At 39.4% G+C, this 21,043-nt stretch overlaps 1 protein-coding gene across 1 annotated transcript in view; it reads left to right on the plus strand.

Annotated features, from left to right (window-relative positions):
* The window catches only part of LOC311099362 (DENN domain-containing protein 1A-like), a gene marked incomplete at its 3' end in the record, with an annotated part of 209,290 nt that overhangs the window by 10,606 nt on the left and 177,641 nt on the right, over positions 1–21,043 (plus strand). The window contains exon 2 of the mRNA XM_084140078.1: positions 8,221–8,285. Coding sequence (XP_083996204.1) covers positions 8,221–8,285 — 65 coding nt within the window. The remainder of the gene's footprint in view (positions 1–8,220; positions 8,286–21,043) is intronic.

The following is a 21,043-nucleotide window of genomic DNA, read 5'->3' on the forward strand; positions in this document are numbered from 1 at the left end:
ATGTTTGGTAAACTCAGTGTATATCGATAACTGTGCACATTTTCCAAAATTTTTGCCCAAATTATTCATTTACAAAGTATACAGGACGGGACTCTTAAAATCCGTGACCTGGTAGAGCTTAGTTATTCTTGCCTGCTTCACAACGATTATTATTATTATTATTATTATATATATATTTTTGTCCTTTTTTTCGGGGGGAATGGATCAGCTTAATATTGCAGATTGTATCTTCTATCAATGTAATTGTCTGCATCACTTCCAATCCCCCATGTTTTTTAATTTTTTTATATATATACTCCCCTTTATTACTTTTCAACCCCACCATCCTTTCCCTACTTGACTTGGAGTAAATTAGTGAACAACAATGCCCAGGCCTCTACTTCCGGTCTATACTTACTATCTACACCTTATGGACAGAGTTAATTTTACAATAATTCTATTATTTATATATATATATATATATTTTTTGCTCCTGAACTTTCTTCTACTCTCAACCTCTCCGATCATTTTCATGATGTCCATCCGGTTTGCTTCTAAATGCCATATCTTTCTAACTGTGCTCCTTCCCAAAAGCTCCCAACATACAACCTATATACTTATTATGGACACAGTATGCTTACATTATTAGCTATCTTTGTTATTATTTGTTGTTATTTGTTATTAGTCCCATCCTTCAACTCTATTCAATACCTCCCATCTATCTCTTAACACCATCCAGATAGGATTTCTATTTGCCATATATATTTCAACCGTACTGTGATGTTTTACAAAAATTCTGAACCTTTCTATTCTCATTGCTTCTACAGATTGTGAATTAAAAATAAACATTTTTGCTAAAAGTATTATTATATTATTGATTGATTGACTATGACTTTTCAGATCACCCAGTAATGCTATCTGCAAGGTTAGTTCCAGGTAAATATTGCAATCCTTTAGCCATTCCTGGACCTGTGTCCAAAAACAAGCTACAAATGGACAGAACCAAAACAAATGATCTAATGGTTCTGTCTCTTCACAGCAAAACCTGCAGAGCTGGGAAGATTGTATCCCCCATATAAATAACATTCTATTGGTAGCAAGAATTTTATATAATAATTTAAATTGAAAGATTCTAATTTTTGAATCCGGTGTCGTTTTGCGTGTCAGTTCATAAACACTATGCCATGGGATCGGTACGTCAAAGATCTCTTCCCAACTATTTTGCAATCTATATGGGACGGCTGTCAATCCTTTGGTCCTTAAGTGAAACTGATATACTTTTTTATTTATCACAGTTTTCCTTAACCAATTATGTTCTTTAATGCAAGGCCGACAGACAAGTTCCTTACTTTCTCCCCCTTCCACTTTCCTCTTCCACTTTTGCGGTAAGGCTGCAATTATTTGGTTGTAATTTGGGGTAGAGCAGACATTTCCATATGTTTTTGTTAGCTGCATGTGTGACATAACTCCACCAGTCCTACCGATTATATCATTTACGAAGATTATACCTTTTTTAAACATTCTGTCAAAAAATAAAGGTTTTTTGTCAATTAGTATATTTGAATTTAACCACAATATTTGTTGCATTATTTGTTCTGTCGTTTCTGGAGGATTAAATTGAAATTGCAACCAACTTTCTATGGCTTGTTTTAGAAATAGTGACATTTGGGAGATTATTTCCTTTTCAAATAACTGAAAGTGAGAGGTTGTAATCTGAATAAAGGGAAAAAGGCCTTTCTTGAACATTGGGTGAGACAATCTTACTAATTTGCTTGAGAACCAGTTCGGATTTAAGTATAACTTTTGTATGACTGAAGCTTTTAGTGATAGGTCTAATGCTTTAATATTTAATAATTTCTGTCCTCCGAATTCATATTCATTATATAAATATGCTATTTTAATTTTGTCTGGCTTGCCGTTCCAAATAAAATTGAATATTTTTTTCTCATATAATTTAAAAAACTGTTCGCTAGGCGTAGGCAAGACCATAAGCAAATAGGTAAACTGGGATAATACAAAAGAGTTAATCAGGGTGATTTTTCCACAAATTGACAGGTATTTTCCTTTCCATGGTAGTAAGATCTTATCTATTTTTGCTAACTTTCTATTAAAATTTATTGAAGTGAGATCATTTATTTCCTTTGGGATATGTATTCCGAGTATATCCACATCACCATCAGACCATTTTATTGGTAAACTACATGGTAATGTAAAAATTGTATTTTTTAGTGATCCAATACGTAATATAGTACATTTGTCATAATTTGGTTGTAATCCAGAGAGGTTAGAAAATGTATCTAGATCCTCTATGAGGCTGTGGAGGGATTCTAGTTGTGGATTTAAAAGAAAACATGAATCATCAGCGTACAATGACACATTTGTTTTTAAGCCCTGTATTTCTAATCCTCTGATATTATTATTGGATCTGATTTTAATAGCTAACATCTCGATGGCCACAATAAATAGATATGCCGATAGTGGACATCCTTGTTTCACTCCTCTTGACAGTTTAAAACTTTCATGAGAAATAGCCATTATTTACTATTTTACACCTAGGGTTACTATACATGATTTTGACCCATTTTATAAGAGATTCTCCAAAATTGAAATGCTCCAGGCATTTATATATAAACCCCAGTCGAACTTTATCAAATGCCTTTTCGAAGTCTGCTATGAATAGCAGGCCTGGTTTCCCATATTTTCCATAGTGTTCTATTGTTTCCAATACTTGCCTTATATTATCTCCAATGTATCTTCCATGTAAAAAACCTGTCTGATTAGAATGAATAATATCCGACAATACCTTTTTAATTCTATGCGCTATACATTTTGCTAGGATTTTTGCATCACAACACTGAAGTGTAAGGGGCCTCCAATTTTGTAAATGGACTGGATCTTTATATTTTCCACTTGTATCCTGTTTCAGTAATAATGAGATCATACCTTCTTCTTGAGTGTCAGATAATCTACCATTTACATAGGAGTGGTTAAAACATGCTAATAACGGTCCGCTTAGTATATCAAAAAAGGTTTGGTATACCTCGACTGGTATGCCATCCAACCCTAGAGTTTTCCCGGACTTAAAGTCTTTAATTGCATCCAGAAGTTCCTCCTCTGTAATTTCACCTTCACATGAGTCTTTCTGTGTGGCTGTTAATTTGACATTATCAATAGAAAAAAAATCTCTACAATTAGCTTCAGTTAGAGGAGATGGAGGCGACTGAAAAGAAAACATATGCTTAAAGTACTTTGTTTCTTCCTTCAAAATATCATTTGGTGAATTATGGGTGACTCCGTCAATTGTAACCAGTTTCATTAAGTTCTTTTTGGTAGCATTCCTATGTTGAAGGTTAAAAAAGAATTTTGTGCATTTTTTCCCATATTCCATCCAGTTTGCTTTATTTTTATAATATATTACACTTGATCTTTCTTGAATAAGTTTCTCCATTTCTTTTTGTTTTTCCTCTAATTTATTCTGAGCCTCTATGTTAGTTTTTATTGCCATCTATCTGTTCTGTTAGATTTTCTATTTCCTTTCTTAGTATAAACTATTTTTACCTAAATTGCTTTTGTTTTCGAGATGAGTACTGAATTGCATGGCCTTTAAAGGCACATTTAAAGGTGTCCCATACAATAAGGGGATTCGCTGTACCTATGTTATGTTGGAAAAAGTCAGTTATAAATTCCTTTGTTCTAATTATGAATAAATTATCATCCAATAGGCTTTGATTAAATTGCCAATATCCTCGCCCACGTGGAAATTCAGTAAGAGTAATGTATATGCCTATTATATGATGGTCCGACCGCATTCTGTCCCCTATCAACACTTTTTTTACTTTTGGTGCCAACGAGAATGAGATAAGAAAGAAGTCAAGACGACTAGCTTGATTCAGTCTCCGCCATGTATATCTCACTAGATCAGTATATTTAAGCCTCCATATGTCTACTAGTTCTAATGTATCCATGACATTCACAATTTCCTTAAGAGCATGTGGGTGATTGTTTGTGGTGTGATTTCCTTTACGGTCCATTGAGCTATTTAAAACAGTATTATAATCCCCCACCATAATAATATTGTCTTGAGTTGCTTGCAGGCTTGATAATTTATTATATATATTGTCAAAGAATTATGGATCATCATTATTTGGTCCGTAAAGGTTAATGAGCCATATCTGTTTATGGTCCAATAACATATTTAAAATAATCCATCTACCTTGCGTATCTATTTGGACAATTTTCACATTCGGATCGAAATTACTATTAATTAATATCATCACCCCTTTTGAATTTCTTTGCCCATGGGAGAAGTAAATTCCCCCCCCCCCCCCCATTCTTTTTTCCACGCTACTTCATCTCGAATTGTTGAATGAGTTTCCTGTATACAATAGATATTATATTCCTTCTCTTTGAGCCATGTAAATATTGTTCTTCTTTTGTTATTATCAGCTAAGCCATTACAATTATAACTGGCTATACTTATTTCACCATACACCATAATGAGATACACGTTTCAAGTCTATTTATCATTATATATGTTTGTAAATTTACCAATAAAAAATAGCGTAATGATTGAGTGTCCATATAGCTGTACCATGATATTTGCATTGCTACGGAGTAACCCTTCAATTGTTCTCCACTAATTCCCCCGCTAAAGCCCCTCCCCATCCCAAGTTGAGCCGTCATCCCAGTGATCAGCATCCCACCCACGTCCCTCCGTATCCCTAAGGCCCCGAGAGGCCAATAATTCACAACGATTATTTGTAACATTAGCTTATTTCCTTTTTCGTAATTGTTATGCAATATGGATTGGCTACTCAATTACCTGTCCATTGATTTACAGTAGGCCTGCACTAAACTCAACCAATGGTAGTAATACTATGGGGGGAATTCAGAAAAAGTGTGACATCATATAAACTGGGACAGTTTAATCCTAACGCGTTTTTTTTCTTTGTCTGACAAGTGAAAATCAAAACTATTGTTACTAAGCCCTTGCAGAGAAACCACATGATCAAAATCACATCACTTCATTGGTGTGACATCATGGAGGTTGGAGGAGCAAGTTTCAAACAGGAAGCTCACCCTCAAAGCACACGGTAAGATCCGTGACATAGCTTTTTTTCTGTTTTGTTATTACGGTTATAAAACTGTCATAAAGAATGCGCTGTGCCAAATTGTGCTAAAAAAATTAAATAAAACGTTTCCAATATTATTTTTCTATTTTGTAATTCTGTCATTTTTTTGTTGTTGTCCCACTTTACAACCATAGCTAGCTAACGTAGGACAGCATGGAGTAGCTTTATTTTTATTTAACCTTTATTTAACTAGGCAAGTCAGTTAAGAACAAAGTCTTATTTACAATGACAGCCTACCCCGGCCAAACCCGGACGACGCTGGGCCAATTGTGCCCAATCATGGACGGATTGTGATACAGCCTGGAATCGAACCAGGGTCTGTATTGACACCTCTAGCACTGAGATGTAGTGCCTTAGACCGCTTCGCCACTCGGGAGCCCTACTGAGCTAAAGTAGTAGCTAAAGTGAGACAGTCCATCTTTCCAATGGATGAAAGCGATCCAGTTTACATTAGGGAACCCTGTACTTAGGTTAGGCAGAGCTCTTGTTCTTGTAGTACTGTTATCCTGTTAAATGTACATGCATTCCAGTACAATGGCACCAAACAGAACAATAGTAGGGGGCATTTCCATGTAAAAGGACTGATGATCACCAACATGTGAAGTTCAGAGTGGCATATCAAATTGTGTGTCAAATGAAAGCTATGAGCATATATTTGGGGGAAATGAAGACATAGATACACTTTTCAACCATTTTCCATCATAAAAATTAGGCATATGTAAAGGCTTTGATTTCTGGATAAACAAATGGAAAAGGGTTCTTAGAAAACATCTACCAGGAAGAAGTATTTAAAGGTATCAGAAATACATCAAAACACAATGTTGACGTAAAGAATCCTGCCAACTAATATCAACACTTGTATTTCGTTTACCTAGTAACAGATAGACCTACCAATGAGTTAGTGTTTTAACTGATATCAGTTTTTGTTTATTGATTATTAAGTGATTATAACTCATAATTCCATTACCAAATTGGTAACGGAATTGCCCAAAAATCAGTAACGGAATTAATGCAACTGAATTGGCTACAATGGGAAATCATAATAGTCAGAAACCACAGTTGGGTCACCTGTTACTGTGATCCCTTCCACTGGCATACTGTTATGTTCGGCTGATAACTGTTTTCTTTGTCTTTCTGTCGTCTGGTGGTCAAACCAAGAGTGCTAAAAGTCTAGACAACCCCTGCCTTTCTCACTCTCTAGTTAATGTCACCTCTCCCAGCTCTTACTGACACCTACCCATGAGCCCCCTCTCTTTCCATTTACTTTAACCAGCATCCTCACCGACTGACACTTTCCATGGACGTTGAAAGTACTTTAAATTTGGTCAGTCCACCCTGGCCTTGATCTTAATGTCCACAGACAGACCGGACTGGACCAAATCTGAACCAATCTTTCACAAGTTTGGATAGCACAGTGAGTAGAGCACAGTAGAGTACCGTCCAATACAATACAGTAGTACAGTACAATGCAGTAAAGAAAAGTAGAGTATAGTACAGTAGAGTACAGTATATGGTACTGAACTATACTCTACTGTACTCTACTGCACTGTACTGAACTCTACCCTGCTCTGCTGTGCTGTACTGCGCTGTGATGTCCAAACTTGTGAAACATGACGAGAATGACATTCATATCCATAATTATGCATTTCTGTGTAGTTCAGATCAGGGACCCATGTAATTCCGTTACAGTAATTCTGTTACCGGGTGTAAATCCACTTCACTTACTATATTTCAATAACCAAAATAGATTTGTTCAAACTCAATATGTTAGCTGACACCCCATTCTTTCTGCCTACATCTTTGATTCTTAATTTGGAGCAGATATTTAACAGAGTTTTTGGAAAACATGGTCGCATAAAAAGCGGAGGTTTTTATGTAATTCCATTACCAACTTTGCATCTGCACAGTTCTTCCACTAAATTATTTTTTTGTACATTTTTCAATGTAAGTTGTTAAAAGTAGTCCTTGTACATTTGTATGGTTTCATAAACTTTGAAATCAATGGTTTTTGTTTGGCATACATTTTAAAGTGAAAAAAACTGAGTCAAAACATTATGGGTGAATTTTGAAAAAGTGGGACACTTTTTATATTTCCGTCTTCTGTAACCATCTATCCAACATATTAGACCAACACATGATACATTTCTGAAAACCTCAAAATGATAATATAAAAACACTGAATTGAATTGTCATATGGGTACAATTAGGACTATAATAATGGTGTCCCAGTTTATCTGAAAATATGGTTTTGGCTTCGTGTACACAAATGTGTGTCATGTGTTGCATGCTTCCTGTGAATATGATATTAACATTTGTTGTTGCTGTGTAATTAGGAAACATCTTGAGGATTTCAGAAATGTCAGCGTCGTGTGTTAAAACCACAAACTCATTGTTTTTTTTATTTCAGAGAACCAAAGTTACTGTGCTTTATAGAACACCATATTACAGTAGTTTTATGGCCTCTTATGAAATGTAATATCACTGAAAGTACACTTATTCTTAGGCTATTTCTCCCTCTTTTATTTTTCCTATAGGCCTACTGTACTATATGTTCAATTTGTGTCCAACAAAACACTTCCCTTACTCTTCTTCCTTCAATGTGAAAGATAGTACCCTGTGAAAGTGACACAATTGTGACCTATGTCCATATAAGGTCACACACCTTGTGAATGAGAAGTATGCCAAACCTTTTTTCTATTTTGCTGGGTTATGGCTACTGTTAAAATGTGGAGGGGAAGGAAATTAATACCCTGGGAGCTGACAGTAATAGGCCTATGATATATTTTCCTTACCATTGTAGTATTCAGAGGAAGTTCTAAGACAACTGCTGAATGATCATATATGCAACCAGGCAGGCTTAGTACTCAAATTGAGATTGTGGTTGTTACATTATCGAGCAAACATTTGGTAAGATTTGATAACATTTCTGTTAATTACTTTTGACCCACACACACTGCCTGTAGCAGTTTGGAAATTGTATCAGATCTTATCAAAGGTCAGTTTGTTGTGGCGTCTGTAACAAGCATTTGTCACTGAAGAGCATTTAGGTCTGATTGCAGTGAAACACGTTTTACGGAGACTAGAGGCTGACCTTTGACCTCTGTTTCAGGGACAACCCAGAGGCCACCTTTGAGGTGTACCTGGAAGTGACCCACCCTGGAACCGCTGGCTCTGGTAAGTCCCCCCTGCTAGTAACATAATGTCAGTCATTTAGTCATCATTTCCGCATGGACCCAACGTTCTATCATGTACTGATGTTGAATATCAATGCCAGAGTTTTGGTAACATTTTATTTGAAGGCTTTTGCTCATTGAGGCCATATACATTAAATGCTATCCATTCATAAATGCAAAATGCAAGCAGGATTGGTGACATAATAACAAATATAGCTTAAAGATGTCATTGAATTAACTATCAACCTCTTAGTGTGACATTGTGTCTGCGACAGTGGAAAATATTGTCCTTGCCCAAACAGATCACTTTAGTAACTAAACAGATTTGAGGTTGCACCACGTGTGTTTCTGTACTGTTAGATTCTAAAACTGTATATTATTGCCTCCCCGGCCTTCTCATACTCTTCATAAAATGAGATGTTTGGCTGTAAATGCCTTTCTAAGTATTGAGAGTAATATGGTATTTTGCTCTGTTGTTGTGTAGGGTTTAATATTTTCCTGAGAATCTACCAATTTTCTGTCCTGGGAAAATTGCAAGAAATTTACTGGAAGTGCTATTTAAAAGTATTTAAAAAATGGGGGGGAAAGTCTGACATGATTATACCACTGTAAATTGAGAAATATACACATGAATCTGTTTTCTTTTTGTACAGTATTTGTTGCAATTTAATCAACTCAAAGTTCTCTCAAAGTCACCACACTATTTCGTTGATGTAGCCTAGGCCTAAGAAGCACTGTTGGTTGACTGGTAAAATGTGAGGTCTAGTGAAAATTACATTAGTTTTAGCGTACATTTGACTGAAAGATGTCAGAAAGCTCGTTGGCCCTTTTCTCTCCCCTTGCATCTGGCTATCAGGGAATTTGGGGAGGTTGTGGCTGTTTTTACTTCATGATAAAACACTTATTGTGGTGACTGTCACGGGGAATATCAGATTCTCTGCTAAACAAACAGGGCTAGGCTAGCGGAGATTCAGCACCATGGATAGCGTAGTTGATCAATTGCTTGTGAATCTGATAGTAGCCCATCGTGCGACCCGCTTTTGTTAGCGTATACACACACTGCCCATCCTGGGGAGCACTCTTTCAGGGGAGCCCTTTCGCCCACTGACCCAAGTAATATGATAGATGGTCTTACAGTCGGGTCTCCCTTTGGAATAGGGCAGCCTTTCCTATTTCAGAGTCTCAACTCGAGTTCTGTCAACACAGCATTGAGTATGGTTACATGCGCACAATAATATGATTATTGTGGATAGTCAGATTAATATAATCGTTCAGGAGTATTCAACCGGGGGTTAAAAAATACAATAAAAATGTTTTGTGTTTATATGTTTAACAGAATAAACACATTTTGAATTGCATACCTACAGTAGAAGAGAGGAGAATATCTTTCTTATGATTTTATTTCTCAACTCCTAATATTGATATATACACTCACTGGAGTATCTGACATAGGCTTTGAAAAAGCACCTGCGAATAGGCTACAAGTGCGGCAAGTGCCACTGGCTGCTGGTACGCTTTCTTGACGTGGACATAGATTTTTGCTAACACATGGCTAACCTTTGTTTAACCAGCTAAATAGCTGCTCTTATCGAAAATGTGTTTGGAGTTACCGTTCTAGCTAATTTCTCCCCTCCTCGGGAAATAATAGCAGCACAAACGTTGCATATGGCCTTTCTGTTATCTTCCTTTGAAACTTCAGAATAGATCCACACAACAGACATTGTGGGCTAGGTTAGGAATGCTGTGTTGCACGTGTAGCACTGTATTTTTCGTGGCGTCATTACGTCATCTACCTAAGTTATACAGGTATGCACGTCAGCATTGACATCGGTTTTGCATCGGCGTTAAAATATACATAGAGCCGATGCCGATGTTGGCATTTTCTGCTAATATTGGCCGATTCCGATATGCTTACCGATATATCATGCATCCCTAGTTTCTGTGTGTGTTCAGGAATAGGCGTGGCCTTGAGAAAGATGTCCCTGCCACCAAGCCAGTGTGGTGGCGTACAGCGCAGGGACCTGTGTTTACTGTATCAGTTTACACACAGCTGCTCCATTGTACTCAGGGACCCAGAGGGAGGGGCTAACCTCTGACTGACAGCAACAGTGCTTTTAATGGTGTGTGTGTGTGTGGGGTGGGGGAGAGATGAAGAGTGTGTGTGTTTTGGTGAGTGTATTGAGTATGTTAGAGGGTTGGTGGATTTATCAGGTGTTAAAGTGTGTGTCCAGTGTATTCCACAAGCACATGGAGTAGCCAGCCAAATTGAAAAAGTAGCCAGCCAGGCTCCCCCGGGCTGGGGGGTCCTGGGGGGCTTGACCCTCCGGGTTAAGACATTTTTGCAGAACAAGCTCTATTTTGGTGGACTGTGGTACATTCTTATGCTAGATTGTATTTTCAACCAGCAACTATCAGGAAATAACACTGACATAAAAAAATAAAAAAACTTTTACAGTGTTAGTTACATCAGCTGTTGTACAATATGATATAAAAAACAGGAAAAACTTAAATTTGAATACACTGGGCCTTTTAAAGTATCATGTAAGAGTCTGCTGACTTCCACTGGCTTCAAGCTTCCTTTTAAGAGGCATTTTCTCAACTATCTGCAATACAGGTATGATTTGAAGAATGAAGCAGGTGTTTAACATGGGCTTTGCTACGCAGAAAGCAGCAGTTGACTACTCAATTGTCAACACTTTGATTAAATCAGTAGACATATAGCAATATCTTTGAAAATACCACATACGTATCATTAGCTTTTAAAACGATTCAATCTGTTTTCTTTTATCATATTTTGGACCAGAGTGAGGCTCTCTCTCCACTAGCCTACCTATTGTTCCTGCAGTGAGGAGGATTTACCATCTTCATCGAATCTTTTCATAATTTATCTGCAGATAATCGCCAAAAAGCCTACTAGTATGTAAATTAGGGAGCTAAATGAACAGCTCTCTTACCGATGCAATTTGGTAGGCTACTGACGAGTCATTCACTTTAATGTCACTGTCTGGCAAGTCCCGATGAACTTCATTTCAAAAATACAAACAAGATCTTTAGTTTTACTTGTCCTGATGCGATACCATGGACATATAACTACGTTGTATGATTTATGAATGGCAAGGATATATGAGATCGACTTTATTCAGTCGGTTTCACACCTTTTGTAAACTAGTCAAGCTTGCTGTTCATCAGTCAAAGCACAGTAAATAGCTTATGCGCCACCACTCTGTGGCTGCATATAAAACAGGCCAGGGTCGGGCCAGTTGGCTAAAAATCTACTGGCCCGAACAGAGTTTCTACTGGCCCGGATATGGTGTAGTTCTTAAATGCATTGGGGTCATGCAGGGCCTATAGGTTTGCATTCTGTTTCTCTATATGTTTCAGCTTATTATTAGGCTACATTTGGTTATGATGATATGTATTAAAAAGCAATTTAATATAATTTAGCAATGCAAGTCATTACATTGTATTCATTGCATTACTTTTTGTTTCTAAAATATGTCATTTTGAGAAGATTTGAAAATAGGATGCTGCCCCTTTAAGACTAACATTCCAAAAGAGATATCGACATGGCTACAGTATGCTAGCCAAGACTAATGCTAGGAGTCTTTTTGTAGCTTTCTTTTTGCAGACTATCAACAGTAGCCAGCATATTGCTAGTATGTTCAATATTGAAGGTTTACTTTTGTAAATCACTTTCCCTAAAATAAATAAGCTCAGCGAGTAGATTGATGGGCGCTTCTGTTTGCTCTGGAAAACTTGTGTGTGTTATGTGAAGGTATCAACTCATGTACTGCTCGAGAAGTTGTGACTCGCGACAGCGTGATGGTGCTTGAATGAACGGCCAATAATATTGCTCAAATACAAATAGCATGACATTTATGCATGTAATCTTCAATGGTTTTCAATGGTAGACTGCGACAGAGCAGGTAAATGTTGAACTGGAATGCAAAAATGTGCTGAAAAGTTACTGGCCCTATCGTGCGCGACACATGTTTTTACTGGCCCTGGGCCATCATTAATGTCGGACCCTGCACGCAAAATAAAATAAATAAATGTGCCAGAAAACAATAGGCTAAGTGGATTTCGACTCATCATTACCACATTATATGGGATGTGCAAATTCACTCACATTATATACACAACGTCCAAATTCATGCTCTCTCACTCCATAAAAACATTTTTTGACTGCACAGACACCCAGGTACTAAGAGGTGGGACAGACCGCAGACTGTCAAACCAGCAGTGTTTCCCTGTCATCGCTCACTTTGTGACTGACAGGCTCCTGTCCTATCAATAGATCACTAGAAGATGCATATCGTTCATACTAGCGGGAGAGGGCTCGGCAGACTTTTTTTCTGACTAGCGAATTGAAAAGTAGCCTAGTTCATTTAAGTGGAAAAAGTACCCGGCTGAAAATTAGTCTGTAATCGGTTGTATAGCCGACAGCCGGCGCTAGGGGAAACACTGGTGTGTGTGTGTGTGTGTGTGGTCTTGTGAGTAAGAGAGAGTAGTGTGTGTTTTTGTACGTATGTAGAGTGCAATAGTGTGAGTGTATTGTGTGTCTTTGCGACTGCATTAGTGTGGGTTAGTGTGAAAGAGAGAGGTGTAAATATACAATTATGGTGATCATATTGCAAGTTTCTTATGACCTTTTTAGCAATGATTAAAGTAAACATTTACTGCTATGAACTGGGCTAGACCACCTCCTATCCAAATCATGCCTCCTCAAGCCACAAGGTCTTGGAGTAAATAACTCATGCTGTTTTGACCGAATTTCCTTCCCATCGTAACTAATTGTCACGCATTTTTGCATTAGGCCTAATCAGTGATTGCAAGGATGCTAGCAAAGCAGCCTAGTCTAGACTATGGTAAATGTTAGGGATTTACACTAGTAACATAGAAATGCCTGGCCAAACACCGAACATGTTCTCACTCAGTCATTCTTACAACTGTACCCTACTGTTCTTACAGGACAATGAGAATTCCCCTATTCTTGTCAAACCACCTACAAAAACACCCCTCCTTTACTCTTTTGATTCTGCTCTCTCTCTCTACATTCTCACTATTACCATCTCACTTTCTCCCGTTCTTCCTCTTGTTCTCTCTTTCTCTCTATAACTACATTCTCTCCCTCACTCCTTTCTCTGTGGAGCGTCCTTGTCCAGCATCCAGCCTCCAGCAAAGGCGAAAACCTTATTATATCCTGAGTAGGACTTGCCCTCCACACACACACAGACACACACACAGACACACTCTCTTGCGCAGCTAACCTTGTTGGGACATACAATTCAGTCCCATTCAAAATCATATTTTCCCTAAACCTAACTCTAACCTTAACCCAAAAACCTAACCTTAACCCTAAACCTTATCTCCTAACCCTAATTCTAATACTAATTCTAACCTTAACCCTAAACACCCTAGAAATAGCATTTGACATTGTGGGGACCAACAAAATTTCCCCAGTTGGTAAACATTTTCTTGGTTTACTATTCTTGTGGGGACTTCTGTTCCCCACAAGTATAGCTAAACACGTCCACACACACACACACCATTTACATCTGAATCAGCCACTGCCGTCTGCTACGTAGGATCGCTTTATTCCTATTCATTTACAGGGGATGGAGGCCATGTTTGCTCAAGAGACTAATAAGGCTCTGTTCTAATATCCATTCTAGCATACCTCGTAGAGTGAAGCAATGTATTGGTCATGCATTAGGTTTGCAAGTGGCATGCTAGTATGGATATTAGAACGTTTAATAACTTCAGTGTAGTTAGGAGAGTGGGAGGGCAGGACAGTGGGATAGAACGTGGGAGAGAGCAAGAGAGAATGGAGAGCGAGAAAGCCAAACAGAGAGAGGGAGAATGAAATGGAGAGAGAAAGGTAGGAAGAAACAATGGAAGAGCGTAGCTGGCATCGCTGCCTCAGCAGTAGACAGTAATTGGAAGGTTTATCCTAAAGCAGCCGTGTAAACAACAAGCGACAGAGTCACGATGACAAACGTCAGTAGTGTGGCATTTCCCTCTGAGGATGAGTTATCTGTTTGTTATACTGCACGGCTGCAACTTGGCCTTTTGAATTGTTATTTTTTATTTAGTCTCAACCGTGGTCACTGGGAAACTCAATCTTGCCATTGGTTGCATGTGTGGCTGAGGTGTTTGAAGTGTTTTAACATTTGCTGCTCACACTACGGACCACAATTCTCATCAACACAGCAATTTTTCAAGATGCAGTTGGCATGGGTTATCTCTTCTCTCACTCTTTGTTCACTCATATTGTCTGTGTTAGTGTATATGCATCTTTGTGGCTTTATGTGTTGGCAGCATGATGTGTGCGTGTCGGTCTGCATCTGTGTGTGTGTCAATTCCAAAAACACTAGGCCTATCATTGTAAAGGCCAAGACTCTTCTGTTACATCTTGCTAAATTGGTTGTATCACAATGCCTGTCATAAGGTCTACAAGCCTAAGTAGATACATCGGTTGATCAATTTTACAAGGCCTTGTCGCCCAATGACAGCCCTGTTGTTTTTTTGAGAACTGTGTACGCATTTGTGTGTCTACATCTCCACTCGATGCTAGGTCAACAGGCTGCCCCAATGCTGCGCCCGAACCGCATCCCAATTTGTCCAATTTGCGCTGATTCAATCAAAGTGATCCCGAGCTGTAGTGACCCTCGCGTGCCACACGGCCCATACAGCTGACAATCAATGTGTTCTGCATGATTTAGGCCCATTTGCTTTCCTCTTGTCGCTTGTGTTTAGCCCATGCACTGACCACGGAAGCTGGCTATTTCTGATACAAATTAAACCTACCCCTTACACACACAGGGAGACGTATGGGAAGATTAGCCCGGGCATGTTTTGTTTGCAGAGCTCCCGGCTCCTTCAGCTGGAATACTCCGCTTATTTGCTCTTCAGTGCTTTATTGAGCAGAAAAAGGAAGCCAAGAAAATGAGAGTAATGCCATGCCAGGCAGGCTGACACGCAAGCGCTGTAGTCAGAAATTGGATTTGATCCACTCGCTTTTTTCCTCGTTTTGTTGGGTTCATCCCAAGAAAACATCTGACACCCTTACACATACCCCCACCACCCTGTCCCCCTTTTGGCGAAAGCTTTTTGACATCTTTATCCCGTCACCGATTTGTTAGTCCTCTTCTGATACTTTGTTGAGTCTTGGACCCCTTGTATTGCTGTCTGGAGGTAGAAGTTACCCCTAACCACAGATAAATGTTAAAATGTAGCTCGACCGGGAGACCCATGGGGCGGCGCACAATTGGTCCAGGGTAGGGGAGGGAATGGCCGGCAGGGATGTAGCTCAGTTGGTAGAGCATGGCGTTTGCAACGCCAGGGTTGTTGGTTCGATTCCCACGGGGGGCCAGTATGAAAACATTATGTATGCATTCACTAACTGTAAGTCGCTCTGGATAAGAGCGTCTGCTAAATGACTAAAATGTAAATGTAAATGTAACATCTGGAGTTTCATCAAAGATGACTGCCACTGGCTTCCCTGCAAGATGGTGCTTGAGTTCTTCCTTCACCTTCAGGTAGACATCTCCCAAGTACTTTTCCTTTGCTGGTGGTATCCAGGGATGGCACCTCCATTGATGATTTCTCCTTCAGAAACTGCCTCAATGAGCGGTGATTACTTTTGGAAAGGGGCATGTTGACTGCTGTGCAAGTGCGTACCCAGTCTTCACAAATCTGAAAAATAACAATTGCACCAATTAATTAGATAAAATATATATCTCTGTGTCATAATCCACTCACACATTCATTCACTCACACACACACACACCTCTCCTCTCCATTAGGCTTGGGTCTTGCAATCAACACGAGATGCACCTCCCATTCCCACTCTCTCTTTCTCTCTCTCTCTCTCAAAAAAACAACAAATAGATTCAAAGCTGATCAATCACTTACAATTTGAATATCAATATTTATTTAGCAAAAGTTGTCTTCAAAATACTTGAGATTGTTTTTTTTCTGAAAGTGTCGTAAGGGAAATAAAGATCAGAAAGCGTAAAAATAAAGTATTGTGGTTGATATGTACTTTTAAAACAGTATTACCATTTTTTTTTAAATCCAGAAATATTGTGCTTTCGTGATCCGTATTAAGTTTTACAGAGAATTAAAATGACATACCCAAATCTAACTGCCTGTAGCTCACGACCTGAAGCAAGGATACCATTTGAAAGGAAACACTTTGAAGTTTGTGGAAATGTGAAATGAATGTAGGATAATTTAACACATTAGATCTGGTAAAAGATAATACAAACCAAAAAACAAGAGTTTTCAAAAAAAAAAAATATATCCATCTTTGAAATGCAAGAGAAAGGCCACAATATAATATTGCAGTTTAGGCGCAATTTAGATTCTAGCCACTAGATGGCAGCAGTGTGTGTTCAAAGTTTCAGATTGATCCAGTGAAGCGTTGTAATACTGGACTATTTTGTATCACGTCTGCCCAAATGTGCCGAATTGGTCAATTGATACATTTTCATGTACATTAATATAGAGAACCTACAAAAATTATATGGTAATTCAAAATGTAAGTTTACACACTCCCAGGAATGTCATACATGATGGATCATTAGCTTATACATTAACTTTCACACATCTAGATGGCCGGGTGGGGTGGATGTGTAGCCAGAGACAGCAGGGGTTCAAACTGTAGAACCCAGTTCCTACATTTGAATATAAAAATGGATTTTATCAAATAAAACTATGCTACATTTGATCTCTGGTTCTTAGGATGACAAATCAGAGCAAGATTACTGAATGTAAGTACATTATTTACCTTCAGAGGTGGGTGTGGAGACAGTGACAGCAGGGGTTCAAACTGTTGAACCCAGATTTCATCAAACTAAACTCAGCAAAAAAAGAAACGTCCTCTCACTGTCAGCTGCGGTTATTTTCAGCAAACTTAACATGTGTAAATATTTGCATGACCATAACAAGATTCAACAACTGAGACATAAACGGTACAAGTTCCACAGACATGTGACTAACAGAAATGGAATAATGTGTCCCTGAACAAAGGGGGAGTCAAAATCAAAAGAAACAGTCAGTATCTGGTGTGGCCAGATTAACAAGAATTTAAGCTTTCTGCCCATACAGTGAGGGAAAAAAAGTATTTGACCCCCTCAATCAGAAAGATTTCTGGCTCCCAGGTGTCTTTTATACAGGCAACGAGCTGAGATTAGGAGCACATTCTTAAAGGGAGTGCTCCTAATCTCAGCTTGTTACCTGTATAAAAGACATCTGTCCACAGAAGCAATCAATCAGATACCAAACTCTCCACCATGGCCAAGACCAAAGAGCTCTCCAAGGATGCCAGGGACAAGATTTTAGACCTACACAAGGCTGGAATGGGCTACAAGACCATCGCCAAGCAGTTTGGTGAGAAGGTGACAACAGTTGGTGCGATTATTCGCAAATGGAAGAAACACAAAATAACTGTCAGTCTCCCTCGGCCTGGGGCTCCATGCAAGATCTCACCTCGTGGAGTTGCAATGATCATGAGAACGGTGAGGAATCAGCCCAGAACTACACGGGAGGATCTTGTCAATGATATCAAGGCAGCTGGGACCATAGTCACCAAGAACAATAGGTAACACACTACGCCGTGAAGGACTGAAATCCTGCAGTGCCTGCAAGGTCCCCCTGCTCAAGAAAGCACATATACATGCCCGTCTGAAGTTTGCCAATGAACATCTGAATGATTCAGAGGAGAACTGGGTGAAAGTGTTGTGGTCAGATGAGACCAAAATGGAGCTCTTTGGCATCAACTCAACTCGCCGAGTTTGGAGGAGGAGGAATGCTGCCTATGACCCCAAGAACACCATCCCCACCGTCAAACATAGAGGTGGAAACATTATGCTTTGGGGGTGTTTTTCTGCTAAGGGGACAGGACAACTTCACCGCATCAAAGGGACAATGGACGGGGCCATGTACCGTCAAATCTTGGGTGAGAACCTCCTTCCCTCAGCCAGGGCATTGAAAATGGGTCGTGGATGGGCATTCAAGCAGGACAATGACCGAAAACACACGGCCAAGGCAACAAAGAAGTGGCTCAAGAAGAAGCACATTAAGGTTCTGGAGTGGCCTAGCCAGTCTCCAGACCTTAATCCCATAGAAAATCTGTGGAGGGAGCTGAAGGTTCGAGTTTCCAAACGTCAGGCTCGAAACCTTAATGACTTGGAGAAGATCTGCAAAGAGGATTGGGACAAAATCCCTCCTGAGATGTGTGCAAACCTAGTGGCCAACTACAAGACACCTCTGACCTCTGTGATTGCCAACAAGGGTTTTGCCACCAAGTACTAAGTCATGTTTTGCAGAGGGGTCAAATACTTATTTCCCTTATTAAAATGCAAATCAATTGATAAACATTTTTGACATGCGTTTTTCTGGATTATTTTGTTGTTATTCTGTCTCTCACTGTTCAAATAAACCTACCATTAAAATTACAGACTGATCATGTCTTTGTCAGTGGGAAAACATACAAAATCAGCAGGGGATCAAATACTTTTTTCCCCTCACTGTATGTTCTGTCTCCGGGAATGGTTTTCCTGTTCATCTAGACTAACCATTTAGTTTCACATTCTTGGAGGTAAACTCGTCGTTTTTGGTCTCCAATTCGGTAAGCCGCTTATCGATGTCGCTCAACGACTTTTCTATATCCTTTATTTTTTGGGTTTGTGTCGCAATAGTTGTTTGTAGTGTCGCCATAGTTGACTGGACTTCTGTCATAATTTCATCTCGTAGACTTGACACAGAGGAATGAAGTTCAGTCATGAAATCAGAGCGTAGTGTAGCCATTTCTGCACGGATGGTGTCTAGCATCTCCTTAACGTTAGCATTGCCATCTTGTTGCTCGTCTTCATCGTGTTTACCGTTTCGTCTCGTTTTCCTGGTTCCAGACATATCCAAGAATGCCACCCAAATGTTGCTAGAGCCAGTAGGTGTGCAAAGTTTGTTCTCATTTTGATATATAAAAGGTTAAAACATAAAATTATCAACCCTTAGTGGAGAGGCCTCGGAACACGTCTTTACGTATTAATGTTGAAACCACACCCCATCGATGGCAATTTGAATGCACAGAGATACCGTGACGAGCTCCTGAGGCCCATTGTCGTGCCATTCATCCGCCACCATCACTTCAGGTTTCAGCATGAGAATGCACAGCCCCATGTCGCAAGGATCTGTACACAATTCCTGGAAGCTGAAAATGTCCCAGTTCTTCCATGGCCTGCATACTCACCAGACATGTCACCCATTGAGCATGTTTGGAATGCTCTGGATCGACATGTATGACAGTGTTTTCCAGTTCCCACCAATATCCAGCAACTTCATACAGCCATTGAAAAGGAGTGGGACAACATTCCACAGGCCACCATCAAAAGCCTGAACAACTCTATGCGAAGGAGATGTGTCTTCCTGGATGAGGCAAATGGTGGTCACACCAGATACTGACGGGTTTTCTGATCCACGCCCCTACTTTTTTTTTTTTTTTTGGTATCTGAGACCAACGGAGGCATATGTGTATTCCCAGTCATGTGAAATCCATAGATTAGGGCCAAATAAATGTATTTCAATTGACTGATTTCCTTAAATGAACAGTAACTCAGTAAATCTTTGAAATTGTTGCATGTTGCGTTTATATTTTTGTTCAGTATAGTTGATATGACATGATTACGCAGATAAAGAATGCTACTTGTTGCGTTCCCCAGCAAGAAAACCTAAAATGTTGCTCAAACACAAGGGGGAACTAACAAAGAGTCATCGACAAAAACCAAAAGGAAACTGGAGGTGTTCTAAAAGACACTCATGGGGGTGCCACTGAAAGTTGCATAGCAACAACAACTGGGACCTAAAAGACACACACCTTGAGCGCCCACTACATTTGCCCACTAAGAGGCAAACAAAAGAAAAACCTACACCAAACTTAAAGACAGGAAGCAAACAAAAATGGTGGAGCAAAACAAAAACAGAGAAGATCAGATAAAGGATTGTTTGTCTAGAAATCAAATAGGGAGAGTCAACTAAAGGTGTTAACCCTCCACGTCTCTCAAGCCAACTGGAGCACTGGGCCAGACACTCTTAAATATCACCTGGGCCAGCACAGGTGAAACACCTTCCCACTAACGAGATGACAAACCAGCACAGGTGTAACACATACTGACTAATGAGGTGACACCAATCGGTGCGCCCCACGTGCCAACGTGCTAACATCCAACCTCAAAATATAAATGGAAAAACTAAAACCTGAAAATACTCCAAGACAAAAAGAACCAAAACCAATTGTTCAGATGGTCTCAATGCTCATTGGACTAGCAAAGATTCAACGTCATTGGTATTGCACGTACAGTAAACCCACGAAGATATAACATCTAAGGTTTTACTGTGGCCTTTAACTGCTTCACACTTTTATGCAGCTTCTTGGAGGAACCTGCTTCTAGTATATAGTTCCAGTCCTCATGGCTAAAGCACCCGAAAGGCATCCCACACATCCACATCCCAGCATCATCTAATGCAAGAATGTGGATGACACTGCCAAGTGGCATGTGTTTTAGTGGGGCTCACCATCTATTTTTAGAAGCAGTGAAGCTCTAAGCATCGAGTTGTGGGATTCGCGTGAAGAAATCACTGGCTTTGGGGATGTGGAATACTTTGAGTTGGAGCCAGGCAATCTCCTGTCATGTTGAAATTGATATTTAAAGAAAATGAAGACCTCACTGAGCAGTACTTATTCCCTCCCTCCAC

The sequence above is a fragment of the Coregonus lavaretus genome (genome assembly GCF_964263955.1).
Source record: "Coregonus lavaretus genome assembly, chromosome: 24".
Lineage (NCBI taxonomy): Eukaryota > Metazoa > Chordata > Actinopteri > Salmoniformes > Salmonidae > Coregonus > Coregonus lavaretus.